Below are 15,521 nucleotides of genomic sequence, written 5' to 3'. Positions count from 1 at the left end.
TCACCATATTGGCCAGGCTGGTCTCAATGAACTCCTGATCTCATGATCTGCCCACCATGGCCTCTTAAAGTGCTGGGATTACAGGCGTGAGCCACCGCACCTGGTCTTTTTTCCTTCTTTTTCTTTCTTTTTTTTTTTTTAAAGACCAAGTGTCACCCTGTCGCCCAGGCTGCAGTGCAGTAGCATAATCTCAGCTCACTGCAACGTCCACCTCCCAGGTTCAAGCGATTCTCCTGCCTCAGCCTCCCAAGTAGCTGGGACTACAGGCACGTGCTACCATGCTTAGCTAATATTTGTATTTTTAGTAGAGATGGGGTTTTACCATGTTGGCGAGGCTGGTCTCAAACTCCTGACCTCAGGTGATCCACCCGCCTGGGCCTCCCAAAGTGCTGGGATTACAGGCATGAGCCACTGTGCCCAGCTGAGGGTTATTTTTTAATAACAGTTTTATTGAGGTATAATTAATATACATTTCATTCCTGTAAATTGTACAATTCAGTCATTTTAGTGAAGCTGCAGCTGCATGGCCATCACCACTGTCTAATTTTAGAACATGTTAATTTCCCAACCCAGCCCCATGCTCACCACTCCTCCATCACCCCCACCCAGCCATTATTGGATGTAGACAGACCTGCTTCATGTCTGCAGATTTGCTTCTTCTGAATGTTTCAGACAGATGCAATCATATAATATGTGGTCTTTTTATTTTTGAGACAGGGTCTCACTGTGTTGCTCAGGCTGGTCCCGAACCCCCTGGCTCAAGTGATCCTGCCACCTCGGCTTCCCAAAGTGCTGGGATCACAGGCGTAAGCCACCATGTTCAGCCAATATGTGGTGTTTTGGGTCTAGTTTCCTTCACGAGCACCATGCGTCCAAGGACCACCTGGGTCATAGTGTGTGTCAGAATTGCGTTCCTCTTTTTTTTTTTTTTTTTTGAGATGGACTCTCACTGCCACTCAGGCTAGAGTGCAGTGGTGCAATCTCTGCTCACTGCAACCTCCACCTCCTGGGTTCAAGCGATTCTCCTGCCTCAGCCTCCGGCATCGCTGGGACTACAGGCGCCCGCCAGCACACCGGCTAATTTTTGTATTTTCAGGAGAGATGGGGTCTCCCCATGTTTCCCAGGCTGGTCTTGAACTCCTGACCTCAAGTGGTCTGCCCGCCTCTGCCTCCCAAAGTGCTGGGATGACAGGCGTGAGCCACTGCGCCCGGCCAGCCTTCCTCTTTATGGCCGACTGACCCTCCATCGTGTGGCTCGATCTTATTTAGTTGATCTGTGCTTTTGTTCACGGACATGGGGCTTGTTACCATGCGACTGTCATGGAGAAGCTGCTGTGAACATTCGTGTGTGGGTCTTTGTGTCTTCATGTCTCTTAAGGTGCAGAGGAATTGCTGGGGTCTATGGGAACTGTGTGTTGAGCGCTTTGAGGAACTGCGGGATTGTTTCTCACCACAGCTGCAGGTTCCCAGAAGCAGCGTAGGGGGCTCTGATCTCCTCTCCAGCATGCTTCCCTGTGAGGCTTTGATCCTGCCATCCTTGTGGGGAGAGGTGGTAGCTTACTGCGGGTTTGACCTGCATTCCCCTGACACCTAACAATGTTGAGTGCCTTAGCGTGGACTGAGTGGCCATTTGTATATCTTCTTTGGAGAAATGTCCATTCAAATCCTTACCCATTTTTAGGCTGAGGTGGGAGGGTGGCTTGAGCCCAGGAGCTTGAGACCAGTTTGGGCAACAGAGTAGAACCACATCTCTATTAAAACAAATTTACATGTACATATATATATATATATATGTATATATATATATATATATATATGCGTAATAAAAAATATATATGTAAAAATAATTTTAAAACCTTACCCATTTTATTTTTTATTTTACTTTTATTTTTTGGCAGAGATAGGGTCTTGCTGTGTTTCCCAGGCTGGAGTGCATGACGTAACCACAGATCACTGTAGCCTTGACTTCTTGGACTCAAGTGATCCTCCCACCTTGGCCTCCCAAAATGCTGGGATTCCAGGCACGAGCTGCTGCATCCAGTGGAGACAGGGTCTTGTTCTGCTGCCCAGGCTGGCGTTCTCTGTCTCTTGACCTCGTGATCTGCCCGCCTTGGCCTCCCAAAGTGCTGGGATTACAGACGTGAGCCACCGCGCCCAGCCAGGCTAGAGTTTAGTGGTGCATTTGTAACTCACTGCAACCTCAATCTCCCAGCCTCAGGCCATCCTCTCACTTCAGCCTCCTGAGTAGCTGGGACCACAGGTGTGGACCACCACACCTGGCTAATTTTTTTTTTTTTTTTTGAGAGACAGGGTCTCACTATGTTGCCCAGGCTGGTCTTGACCTCCTGGGTTCAAGTGGTTCTCCTGCCTCGGGTTCCCAAAATGCTGAGATTACAGATGTGAACCCCTCTCCCCGGCCAGCCCTTGCTAACTTTAAATTTTAGAACCGGGCTGGGCGCGGTGGCTCATGCCTGTAATCTCAGCACTTTGGGAGGCTGAGGTGGGTGGATCACCTGAGGACAGGAGTTCGAGACCAGCCTGACCAATATGGTGAAACCCCGTCTCTTAAAAAAAAAAAATTCAAAAAATAAATAAATTTTAGAACCGTTTTTAGGTAAAATAATAAATTCTATTGCTAGTTTTTGACAATTATAAAAAACATGTTGACTTCCCTAAGGAGATGTCTTCCCGCCTCCCTGTGTCTCTGGCCGAGGCCTCTCTGTGTCCTTGGGAGCACCTGCAGCTTTTCTCCACAGAGACCTGGGGCGTTGCTCCTCCAACGGCCCGTCGCCTTGCCCCGTTGCTGTTGGAGATAGGAGCTTTCCTACGATTCTGTCTTCTAAAGGATGGTGTTTTCTATGGAAAGCCACTGGTTTTTGAATTGTAATTTGGTACCAGCCTTGTGTTGCTTGTGACTTTTCCAGCTGCTCCTCTGAGTCCTCCCTGTTTGCAGCTGGGTGGTCCTGGGAGCAGGTGATGTGAGGGGACTTCTGTTTGGCTGGGCCTGGCCACTGCCTCAGTTGAGTAGCGTTCAAGGAGCTGGAAGGTGCAAACAGCAGCTGCCCTGGGGGCAAACTGAGCCCTCCCATACCCTCAGGGCTGGTGTAGGGTACAGTGGGGCCCCCTGCCTCAGCCTGTCAGCCCCACTTTCCCCGCTCAGCACACCTGGCCGGCAGCAGGGTCATTGCCAGCATCCACCGACAGGTTGTTTGCATCTGCCAGGAGCACAGTCCATGTGATGGCCTCCCGGAGGCCTCCCCTCCTTCCCAGCGCCGTTTCCTTCTCCCTCAGCCAGTTCTATGCTTTGTAAACGTGTTCTGAGTCCCTGCCATGTGTGGGCCTCAAAGACTCTGTCTGGGCTGGGTCTTGGTCTCTCACTTACCAGCCCATGTCCAGTGCCTGTTGAGTCCTTGCTACATGTGAGCTGGGGAGCTGGGTGAACGAGGAACCCCTGCCTCTCTGGGGCAGAGATGGGGGTCACAGCATGCAGCCAGCTCTCTCCCATGGGACGCCCAGCATGGGTGGACTCAGAGATTGAAATAGTGGGGCAGAGCTCAGTCCCATCCTCAAGAGGGGACTGGCCCCTGGGCCCCCTTTGCCGGGACCCCATCTTTAGGGATGCTGGCTCCTTCCAGTGCCAGGGGAGGGTTGATCACTCAGAAATGGTATCCCTGGGGAGGGAGGAGGTGGGGATTCCCATCCTGGCGCTGGTGGAGCCCTCAGAACCTTGGGTCTGCTGGGTCCCTGTGGTGAGGGCCCCAAGTGCAGCTGGCACCCCTTGGCTGCCCCTGGGTCCCCAGGCCTCTGACCCGGCCGTCCCTTTCTTGCAGTTCATGGCCTCTCATGGGAACGATGCCTCGAGAGCCAAGTTCGAGTCCAAAGTGCCCTCCTTCTACTACCGGCCCACGCTCTCCGACTGCCAGTGAGTACAAAGGGGCCTTGTCAGGGCCGCGGTAAACATCGAGGGGTGGCTCTGAGATGGCCCCGGGAGGACCCGGGAGGGTGGGGTGGTGGGTGCCGCCCACAGGGTTCAGGGAGAAGCAGCTGCAGCTGTGTCCCCCAGACCCTGACGTGCCACCTGCGTCCACTGCCTGCCATTGGGCTTTGCTTCTGGGGTGGAGGGGGGTCGGGAGGCATGGGGGCGGGACCAGGAAGGGCATTCTGCATCAGTAGCTGCAGCCCACCCAGGTTCGCTGGGGCCTTGGGGGTCTCAAGTGGATCTGAGGGGGCCTCTTGGGTACTCCCCGAGGTCTGGGAGGAGGATGGGAGGGGCTGCTGTTGTTTGGGGCCTGTCCTGGCTCCTCGGGGCAGGAGTGGACGTGGGTTCCGGTGGCCCTGTCAGAGAAGCCTGGGACCCCATCCTCTGGGCATCCTAGGGTCAGGGGGTTGTGGAGAGAGGCCTGCTTCAGAATTTCACACCAGCTACCTCTGCCAACACCCGCCCTCCAAGCCTCAGTCTCCCCATCTGCTCAGCCAGTAGGAATGACAGGTGACAGCCACACAGGGGCTGGCCTGACTGCTCACATCGACCCCTCGCCCGTCACAGGGAAGGGACATGTGGCCCTCTGGGTGCCCTCTGGCTGCCCGAGCTTCCTGCCGGGTTCCAGCCCTAGCTCAATCCCAGCCCCTGGCAGCGCCCGGCCTCTTATCTACTAAGCAGCTCCCTCTGTTGACTCGATTCCTGAACCCACTCACTGGAGGGCCCACCCTGCAGCGACACCGCGAGAATGGGCTGGGTGCAGGGTTCGGGCAGGAAAGCAGCGGCGCCTGGCCTCCCAGCCCCCAGGGGCCCGAGTGCTGTCGCTGGCTCTGCCCTGACAGGAGGGTGAGAGAGCCTGCGCTCTGCCCGCCACGGAGCTGCTGGGGACTCTGCAGTTACCAGAGGCCTTCCCTGGCATCCAGGGTCCTGCCTGGGGTCTGTGCCCCCTGCAGTGAGCTCCTTGAGGGGGCAGCAGGGTCAGGTATCCTCACTGGATCAGAGGGCCTCTTGGAGAATATGGAAGGCGGGTGGGGGTTGGGGAGCAGGGTAGGGAGGAGCAAGGAGGAGGGGGAGGAGGGAGGAGGGACGGACTTCCTGACTGCTACCCTACAGACCACCCTGGGCTTTTCTTTCTTTTTTTAAATACAGAGATGGGGGTCTCTCTATGTTGCCCATGCTGGTTGAAAATTCCTGGGCTCCAGTGATCCTCCTGCCTCGGCCTCCTAAAGTGCTGGGATCACAGCGCCAGCCGGCCCTCCCTGGGTCTTGGTGAAGGGCTGGCTAGGTTGTTGCGGGGAGCAGGGGCTGGAGGTGTGCTCAGGCCACGAGCGCTGTAGTTTCTTTGTTGCATGTTGATTTGTTATTTTAAGGGGTCACTGTGCCCGGCCCCAGTCCCGGCGTGTGGAGGGTGTTTTCTTGATGAGCCTCTCTGGAACCTGGAGACAGGTCCGGCTGCAGTCCCTATGTGCTGCTGAGGAGACTGAGGCTGGCGGCTCAGCCCCTGTGCTCACCTCTCCCCTCCCACCAGGGTAGGCCTGGGGCCCTGGTCCCTTGTGCCTGCATCCTGAGACCCTGGGTGCCAGCAGCTCCTCCTTTGCCCCAACTCTCATAGGGAAACCCTGGCCCCGCCCTGCGGGTTCTCGGTATGAATCACGGAGCCCCAGCACAGCTATTTTCGAGACATTATTTTATCACCCCACCCCTGGCTGCTCTGTGGCTTGGGTCACTGCCTCCGAGTTCCTCCCCTTCCCACTCTCGAGCTGTTCTGAGCCGGGACCAGGAGCAGACATGGGTGTGGGACCTGGGGGAGATGTGCTCCGTGGGCTGGGGGCTGCTGCTGTTGGGTCCTGGGTGAGGAAGTTCCTGGGGCTGACATCCACCATCTGGGGTGGGGTGTGAAGCCTGTGTGAGCCCTGGATGCTGCGGCATGGTGGGCGGGGCGGGGGTGCAGCACAAACCTGCTGTGTAACTTGGAGGTGGGAGTGCAGCCTGGATCTGCTGTGTAACCTGGGCAGGGTGCAGTGTGGACCTGCTGTGTAACCTGAGGGAGGTGCAGTGTGGACCTGCTGTGTAACCTGGAGGGGGGTGCATCGTGGACCTGCTGTGTAGCCTGGAGAGTTGGGGGGGTTGCAGCATGGACCTGCTGTGTAACCTGGAGGATGGGGGGGTACAGCATGGTACTGCTGTAGCCTGGAGGGGGTGCAGCCTGGACCTGCTGTGTAACCTGGATGGAGGGGTGCATCGTGGACCTGCTGTGTAGCCTGCAGGATGGGGGGGATGCAGTGTGGTCCTGCTGTGTAGCCTGCAGGGTTGGGGGGTGCAGCGTGGACCTGCCGTGTAGCCTGCAGGGTGGGGGGGGGTGCAGCATGGTCCTGCTGTGTAGCCTGGTGGGGGGGGGTGCAGCGTGGACCTGCTGTGTGTAGCCTGGAGGGTAGGGGGGGCGTGCAGCGTGGTCCTGCTGTGTAGCCTGGAGGGTGGGGGGGTGCATTGTGGACCTGCTGTGTAGCCTGCAGGGTTGGGGGGTGCAGTGTGGTCCTGCTGTGTAGCCTGCAGGGTCGGGGGGGGTGCAGCATGGTCCTGCTGTGTAGCCTGGAGGGTGGTGGAGGTTGCAGTGTGGTCCTGCTGTGTAGCCTGGAGGTTGGGGGGGTGCAGCGTGGACCTACTGTATGTGGCCTGGATGGTGGGGGGTGCAGCGTGGACCTGCTGTGTGTAGCCTGGAGGGTGGGGGGTGCAGCGTGGAACTGCTGTGTATAGCCTGGAGGGTGGGGGGTGCAGCGTGGACCTGCTGTGTGTAGCCTGGAGGGTGGGGGGTGCAGCGTGGAACTGCTGTGTATAGCCTGGTGGGTGGGGGGTGCAGCGTGGACCTGCTGTGTGTGGCCTGGAGGGTGGGGAGTGCAGCGTGGAACTGCTGTGTGTGGCCTGGAGGGTGGGGAGTGCAGCATGGAACTGCTGTGTGTGGCCTGGAGGGTGGGGGGGTGTAGCGTGGACCTGCTGTGTGTGGCCTGGAGGGTGGGGAGTGCAGCGTGGAACTGCTGTGTGTGGCCTGGAGGGTGGGGGGGTGTAGCGTGGACCTACTGTGTGTGGCCTGGAGGGTGGGGGTTGCAGCGTGGACCTGCTGTGTGTAGCCTGGAGGGTGGGGGGGTGCAGCGTGGACCTGCTGTGTGTAGCCTGGAGGGTGGGGGGGTGCAGCGTGGACCTGCTGTGTGTAGCCTGGAGGGTGGGGGGGGGTGCAGTGTGGACCTGCTGTGTGTAGCCTGCAGGGTTGGGGGTTACAGCGTGGACCTGCTGTGTGTAGCCTGGAGGGTGGGGGGGTGCAGCGTGGACCTGCTGTGTGTAGCCTGGAGGGTGGGGGGGTGCAGCGTGGACCTGCTGTGTAGCCTGCAGGGTTGGGGGGTACAGCGTGGACCTGCTGTGTGTAGCCTGGAGGGTGGGGGGGTGCAGCGTGGATCTGCTGTGTGTGGCCTGGAGGGTGGGGTGGTGCAGCGTGGACCTGCTGTGTAGCCTGGAAGGTGGCAGTGGGTGCAGCGTGGTCCTGCTGTGTAGCCTCGAGGGTGGCAGGGGGTGCAGTGTGGTCCTGCTGTGTAGCCTGGAGGGTTGGGGGTGGTGCAGCGTGGATCTGCTGTGTAACCTGGAGGACAGGAGGTACCTACATCCTGCCATATTGTGGTCCAGCTCTGTGGCCCAGGAGGGCCCAGCTGCCCAGCCAGACCAAGTGGGCTGGGGCCTTGTGCACCTTCCTCCCACTTCTGCCCCCGCTGAGATTCTCTCAGCCCCAGCAGCCCTGGTGCCCATGGCCTCCATGCAGCCTGACAGACCTGGGTCTGAGTGGAAGGTCTTCATCCAAAGCTCTGCTGCACAGATGTCTGGGTGGCGTCTTTGCAGGAGCTAAGAGTGGCAGGCATGGTCCCGGAGCAGGGTCCTGGAAGGCCCCCACGCGATGCCCTGTGGCTTCCCGGCTGTGACACACTAGGGGTACCTCCAGGTAGGATGGGCACCCTACCCGCCTCCAGCCAAGCAGAGGCCCAGGGCCTCAGTTTCCCCAGCCATAAGAGGGGAGGGTGAGCCCCCAGGGGAGCGCAGAGGGTCCTGCCTGTGAGTATCTTTAGCATGGGCCTGTGACTCAGAGGCCGGGACCCGCCCTTTCCTGTGTCACCCTCGGGGCCCTCGAGTTTCTATCTTGACATCTAGGAAAGAAAGTCGTGTGGCTGTTCTGCTTGGTTTTATTTCTGGGTGGAAACTGGCCCCTCCTTGCTTCCTGTGTGGCGAGGGGTGAACAGGGCGAGCCCTCGGCTGCTGGCAGCACTGGCTCGGGGGCTCCTCTCTTCCCATCCCAGCGAGCACCCCTGTGGAGCAGGTGTCCAGGCTGGACAGGGCTCTGCATTCACGTCCGGGCCTTCCAGAATGCGGAAACACATGCCCAGCAGCCCAGAGCAACAGAAATCTACTTTCTCCCTGCTCTGGGGGCTGGAGGTTGGAGGCTGCTTCTCATGAGGCCTCTCTGGGGCATATCCTGACATGGTGGGTCCTGTGTGCCCATCTGTGTCCTAATTCCCCTTCCTAAGGGTGCCTGGCACATTGGTTGGAGGCCGCCTTGCTCCTGTGTGGCCTCATCTTAACTAAACTGCAACCACGATATTTCCAAATCAAGGCACACTCAGGCCCTGGGGGCAGGTCTCCCTGTAGGATGGGGGTGCAGTTCAGGCAGTAGCAGCCTCAGAAACACCTGGAATGGCCAACAGGGGCAGGGGCCGGGGGCTGAATGGCAGGTGGGGGGCTGAATGGCAGGTGTGGGGCTGTGAGCACCACCCTGGCTATTTTTCCCGTAAAAAAAAGGGAAAAAACCCACCTGTGTGAGCCACTCATCCACCGTGTAGAAGCAAAGCCAGGGCCCTGCAGGGGTCACTTTCCCGAGAGGCAAAGCCTCCAGGAATGGTGTTGATGGTGTCCTGAAATCCATGCAGCAGAAGCCGGCCAAACTTGGGCAGAAGGCACACTCAGGGATGGACACTCAGGGACAGACACGAGGCCGAATCTGCACCAGGGCAGGGCTGCAGACCCCGTGGGTGCCCTGCCCTGAAGGCTGTTGGCAGGTGTGGTTGTCAAAGCCATCCCTGGCACCTGCCTCTCGTCCAGAGGCCCCTGGCTTCCATACTATAGCCTGGGGTCCTCCTGTGGCTCCAAGAGGCTGTTCTGTGACCCTCGGGTTGCAGACAGGATGCTGGGTGCTGGGGGGCAATGCCTCTGTGGTCACATAGCCAGAGCAGCTCAGGCGGCTGCCTGGCATCCCCAAAAAGACGTGTTCAAGTCTTAACCGGCAGCACCTGTGAAGGTGAACTTACTTGGAAATAGGGGCCGGACATGAGGCTCACGCCTGTAATCTCAGCTCTGTAGGAGGCCCAGGTGGGAGGACTGCTTGACCCCAGGAGTTCCAGACCAGTCTGGGCAACAGACTGAGTTCTTGTTTCTACAAAAAATTAAAAACTTAGCCAAGCTGTGGTGGTGCACACCTCTAGTCCCAGCTGCTCGGGAGGCTGAGGCAGGAAGATCCTAGAGTGCCGGAGTTGGAGGCTGCAGTGAGCGGTGATTGCACTGCTGCACCCCAGCCTGGGAGACACAGTGAGACCCTATCTCTAAAAGAAAGAAAAATAGTATCAGCTGGGCGCGGTGGCTCACACCTGTAATCCCAGCACTTTGGGAGGCCTAGGCGGGTGGATCACCTGAGGTCAGGGGTTCAAGACCAGCCTTACCAACATGGAGAAACCCCGTCTCTACTAAAAATACAAAAGTAGCTAGGCATGGTGGTGGGAGCCTGTAATCCCAGCACTTTGGGAGGCCTAGGTGGGCGGATCACCTGACGTTAGGAGTTCAGGACCAGCCTTGACAACATGGTGAAAACCCATCTCTACTAAAAATACAAAAACTAGTCAGCATGGTGGCAGGTGCCTGTAATCCCAGCTACTCAGGAGGCTGAGACAGCAGAATTGCTTGAACCCTGGAGGTGGAGGTTGCGGTGAGCTGAGATCATGCCACTGCACTCCAGCCTGGGCAACAGAGCGAGACTCCATCTCAAAAAAAAGTAATAAAGAGGAGACATCAACAGAGGGAACTAACCGATTAGCAAACCATTTTAAAAACCAAAGCTGGGCTGGGTACAGGAGCTCACGCCTGTAATCCCTGCACTTTGGGAGGCCAAGGCAGGCGGATCACCTGAGGTCAGGAGTTCGAGAGCAGCCTGGCCAACATCATGACGCCCTGTCTCTAGTAAAAATACAAAAAGTAGGTGGGTGTGGTGGTGCACACCTGTAATCCCAGCTACTCGGGAGGCTGAGGCAGAAAATTGCTTGAACCTGGGAGTCGGAGTTTGTGGTGAGCCGAGATCGCACCACTGCACTCCAGCCTGCGTGACAGAGCAAGACTCCGTCTCAATAAAAAAAAACCCAAAGCTGGCAGGTACCCCACTTAGCTCTCTGAGAAGCGTGGGTACCTGGGTGACTGTGTCCTCTGAGAAGCGTGGGTACCTGATAGCCGTGTCCAGTGCCCGGGAGGCTGACCCCTCGGTTCTTTTGGGGTCAGTGGCCCAGAGAGCAGCGTGTGTGTGGGGTCGGAGGCCTCCTCAGCCCAGTGGCTCAGTCTCTCCTCTCCCAGCAGGCTCCTTCGAGAACAGTGGATCCGGGCCAAGTATGAGCGGCAGGAGTTCATCTATCCTGAGAAGCAGGAGCCCTACTCAGCAGGTGAGGCTGCCCGGGTGGGGCGGGGCCCCCTCCCCATCTCCCTCTCTCTCCCCAGCTCCCCCTCTCTCTATCTCCCTCTCTCTCTGCATCTCCATCTTCTCCCTTTTTATCCTCATCTCCCCTTCCCAGCGCCCTCACCCACCCCCACCTGTCTCTCTCCGTCTTTCTCCGTCTCTGTCTCTCTGTGTCTATCTCCCTCTGTTTCTGTCTCTCACCCTCTCTGTGTCTGTTTCTCTCTTTTTTGTCTTTCTCTATCTCCCTCTCTGTCTCCATCTCTGTGTCTGTCTCTCTCTCCCCTATCTCTTTGTCTCCCTCTTTATTTCTATCTCTCTGCCTCTCCCTCCCTCCCTCTCGTGGGGACAGTCATTATTAACCTGGGTAACTCTCTCATGGGTTTGAACCCTTGTCCCTGGACCCATTTTGCCTTCTGACTCTGAGCAGGGTGACTGGGGGCTTGGGGTCCCCACAGCTGTCTACAGTCCAACCCGAAAGGAGTGGGGTGCATGGGGACCCCGTGGGGCCATAATAGGCCCCCTCCTCTGCTGGCGGTGACATGTGCTTCCATTCGGGGGCAGCCTGCAGGAACCCCTCTCTGGAGCAGGGTGGGCAGGGCCTGAGGGCCAGGATGAGGGTCCTGGTGAGGGGCTCGAGGGCATCCTCTGCATGGCGACACTGTGCTGCAGGTGGGGAGGGTGCAGCCCAGGCCTGAGTCCTCCACCTCCCTGGGCCTGGCTGGGTGCCACTGGGGGCCATCGGGGTGTCAGAGACATCAGGCAGCATCTTGGAGCTTCATGGGCTGGCACAGTTGTAGAAGTGGGAGCTGGGAGGCAGTGCCATGGGGGCCTAGGAGGGCAGCCCACCCCAGCCTCAGTCTCCCAGTGCTGTGCAGCGGGCCAAGCCTTAACCCATGCCTCCCAGGGCCCCCCAACCCCTGCTTCTCTCTTGGGTCTCATTTAAATGCTGGGAGCTAGAGTTGGAGCCCCCAGCCGGTCGGGCCGGCTTCCTCTCCTGGCTGCTCTGTGTGAGGTGGGCTCGGGAACTGGGGGTCTTGAGTGCTTTTTCCCCAGGGCAGCCCTGCAGGGTGAGCACTGCCCCAGCGGCTCCCCCAGCACAGGCCCCAGGGCCTCTGCCAGGCTTTGTGGGGGGCACCACCCCACCCCTTGCCCCCTCCCGTCTCCTCTAGTCTCTGGCTCCGGGCAGTGGACCCCAGGCCCCTGACCACTCCCCCCTATGGCCACTCTGCCCTCAGGCCTGATCCTGGGTGGGAATCCCAGGGTCCCTCATGCTGTCTTGGCCCTCAGCGTGGGACCTGCGGGACTCTGCCACCTCTTCCTGGGGCCCAACCTCGAGGTCTGTGGATAAATGTGTCACTCAGCAAACCATGATCTTACAGGCCGGGAGGGAGGGGCTGCGTGCAGGGGCGGGTCCACCCCCTGCCCCCCATCTCAGCCAGGCAGGCAGTGCTCAGTTACCCCTGCCTCCCGTGTGCTGGGTGTCTGCACACTTGAGCTTCCTCAGTGCCCCTTCATCGATAAATGGGGAAATCCAGCCAAGCCTAGCCCTAGGGCCTGACTGTGAGCATCAGCACCGGCGGGGCGGGGTCCAGAGGGCTGGCTGAGGAGGTGCTGCTGGGTGTGGCCTCACAGGGAGGAGGCAGCCCCTGTGGCCTGGACCTTCAACCTCAGCAGTGCCCTGTTCCCCTTGCATAAGAGAGAGGCTGCCATGAAATAGTGGAACACAAGGATGGGTGCCGGGGCTCACGCCGGTGATCCCAGCACTTTGGGAGGCCAAGGCAGGAGGATTGCTGGGGGTCACACAATCCTGGGCAACATAGTAAGATGCCCTCCCTTTAACAAAAAATTAAATGGATGTGGTGGCACCACCTGTGGTCCCCAGGCCCCTGATCAACTCAGGAGGCTGAGGCAGGAGGAGCCTTCGAGTGCAGGAGTTCGAGGCTACAGTGAGCCGTGATTGCACCACTGCACTCCAGCCTGGCTGACAGAGCAAGACTCTGTCTCAAAAAAAAAAAAAAAAAAAAAAAATGACGGACTGGGTGCGGCGGCTCACACCTGTTATCCCAGCACTTTGGGAGGTTGAGGTGGGCGGATTACCTGAGCTCAGGAGCTCAAGATCAGACTGAGCAACACGGCGAAACGCCATCTATACCAAAAAATGCAAAATTAGCTGGGCATCGTTGGCACACGCCTGGGGTTCCAGCTACTTGGGAGACTGACGCAGGAGAAACTCTTGAACCTGGGAGGCAGAGGCTGCAGTGAGCCAAAGCTGCACCGCTATACTCCAGCCTGGATGACAGAGTGAGAGTCTGTCTGTAAAAAGGAAAAAGAAGAATCGTATTTGTGAATCTCACCTCAAGAATAAAAGAGCCCCGCTGGGTGTGGTGGCTCATGCCTGTAATCCCAACATTTTGGGAGGCCGAGGTCAGTGGATCACCTGAGGTTGGGAGTTCAAGACCAGCCTGACCAATGTGGACCAACCCCGTCTCTACTGAAAATACAAAAAATTAGCCGGGCGTGTGGCGCATGCCTGTAATCCCAGCTACTGGGGAGGCTGAGGCAGGAGAATCACTTGAATCCGGGAGACGGAGGTGCAGTGAGCTGAGATCCCACCACTGCACTCCAGCCTGGAGACAGAGTGAGACTCTGTCTCAAAAAAAAAAAAAAAAGAGTACCTTGGGAGGCCGAGGCGAGTGGACCACTTGTGAGCAGGAGTTCGAGACCAATCTGGTCAACATGGCAAAATTATTTCAACTAAAAAATACAAAAATTAGCCAGGTGTGGTGGTGGATGCCAGCTACTTGGGAGGCTGAGGCAGGAGAATCACTTGAACCTGGAAGGCAGAGGTTGCAATGAGCTGAGATTGTGCCACTGCACTCCAGCCTGGGCGACAGAGCAAGAGTCTATCTCAAAATATGTGAAAGAGGCTGGGTGCGGTGGCTCACGCCTATAATCCCAGCACTTTGGGAGGCCGAGGTGGGCAGAGGTGAGGTGTTCCAGACCAGCCTGTCCGACATGGTGAAACCCCATCTCTACTGAAAATACAAAAATTAGCTGGGTGCAGTGGTATGTGCCTGAAATCCCAGGGTGAGGCAGGAGAATCGATTGAACCAGGGAGGTGGAGGTTGCAGTGAGCTGAGATCGCGCCACAGCACTCTGATGTCCAGCCTAGGCAACAAGACTGAAACTTCATCTCAAAAAATAAAAAAAGGTACGTGAAAGAGGCAGCCCTGAAATAGCTGAACTCACGTCCTGGCGTCACCGGTGGGGTCAGGTGGGGGAGGCCCTAACCCCCAACGCGCCAGTCCCTCCCAGCCCTCCCTGGTGGAGCTGGCACTGGCCCACCTCCTGTGTGCCTCCCTGGGGCTCTGTCAGCACCATGGATTTTGCTCCCAGGAGCAGCTCCGGGTGAGCAGGGGTCTGACCGGAGGGAGGCAGACTGTCCCCAGGCCTGAGCAAGGCACCTCCTGAGATCAGGCTGGGTCTCATGCAGTGGCCCTGTCGGCTCTGCCCTTCCCCAGTGTGGCTCCTGGCCCCTCACCTCCCGACCCCACCCCCACTTGGCACACAGCCAGCCTGTGCAGGCATTGATTCAATTACTGTCCACCCAGGCAGCAATTTCCTCTTCTTCTAAGAATCCCTGTGTGTGTGATGGGGAGAACAAGAAATGGTCAGGGGTGAACATACATGTGGCAGCTGGGCCTGCTCAGTGCCCTGGACACCCCGTGCTCCACTCCTGCCCAAATCCCCCAGAGAACCACCCCAGAGCACTCTGTTTCCTGAGGAAGAAACATCTTAGCAATTTGTAGCAAGGTGGCATGTGACCTCATTTCAGAGGCAGAAGTGGGCTGGGCTGGCATGACCACCAGACTGAATTTTGTGTCTGTTCTTGTATCACAACCTTCTGGTTGTAAAGGATGGAAAATCCACCTTAACTGGGTATGAGCAAAACTGGAAATGGATCGACTGGAATCATGGTGCTGGCTTCAGGCATAGCTTGATCGAGGGGTTCAGTCAGTGTTGTCAGGACCTGGTTTCAGCACCTCCACCTCTAGTTCCAGTTCTGTGTCTCTGGGTTGGCACCAACCCTCCTGGTGGCCACCTCCTTTGGCGAGTTTGGGTTTTACATCCCCGCTTTCCTGGGCTGCTGGGAAAGGTCAGGCGTGACTCACAAAAGTGTTGGGGAAAGTCCCTGTCTCGTAGGCTCTTGACCGTTCAGGCCTGGGATGTGACCGGAGATGTGGTACCCTGTTGCGTGCCTGCCTCCAGCTCCTGGAGTGGTCTTTCTGGGGAAGATGGTCTTTCTGGAAGTGGTCTGGGTTCCAGGAATGGGGGTACGTGCAGGTGGCAGCAGTGTCTCTTGGGCAGTGAGCGTGGGTCCCGCAGGTGTATTTGGGTGTCATTAGGCTCAAGGCCAGGAGGTGGTGACAGCCCTGGTGACCCAGGACCCATCCTGCCCCAGGCCCAAGGCCACCCCATTGGAATCCTGTTCCCACCTTCGCTGTTGTCTCTGAGGTATTCCCGGTGCCCTGAGAGCATTTGAGACAAGCTAAAGCTTCCCGTGTGACCATCAGGCAGGGGTTGGAGGGAGGAGAGACCTCCCAGCAGGGTAGACTCAGGGCACAGAGGTTCAGGCACACACTGGCTAGCAGGGTAGAGCCTGAGGCCCTGGCCTTGCCTGCTGGCCTCTGAAGGCCACACTGAGTGGATGGCCACTTCTCACAGCAGGCCCTGCGTGGCAGCCACGCCCACAGCTCCAGGCTCATGATCCGTCTGTGCACAGCAGGCCCATGATCT

At 57.9% G+C, this 15,521-nt stretch overlaps 1 protein-coding gene across 1 annotated transcript in view; it reads left to right on the top strand.

Moving 5' to 3' along the window:
• Positions 1 to 15,521, top strand: part of ADAP1 (ArfGAP with dual PH domains 1) — a 55,774-nt gene that overhangs the window by 24,592 nt on the left and 15,661 nt on the right. Inside the window, exons 3-4 of the mRNA XM_021668821.2 lie at positions 3,831 to 3,922; positions 10,628 to 10,710. Coding sequence (XP_021524496.1) covers positions 3,831 to 3,922; positions 10,628 to 10,710 — 175 coding nt within the window. The remainder of the gene's footprint in view (positions 1 to 3,830; positions 3,923 to 10,627; positions 10,711 to 15,521) is intronic.

The sequence above is a fragment of the Aotus nancymaae genome, unplaced genomic scaffold (assembly GCF_030222135.1).
Source record: "Aotus nancymaae isolate 86718 unplaced genomic scaffold, 86718_ANA_hifiasm-v0.15.2.pri h1tg000263l, whole genome shotgun sequence".
Classification (NCBI taxonomy): Eukaryota; Metazoa; Chordata; class Mammalia; order Primates; family Aotidae; genus Aotus; species Aotus nancymaae.
The sequence above is the reverse complement of the archived record's forward strand: the minus strand, read 5'-3'. Positions and strand labels throughout refer to the sequence as shown.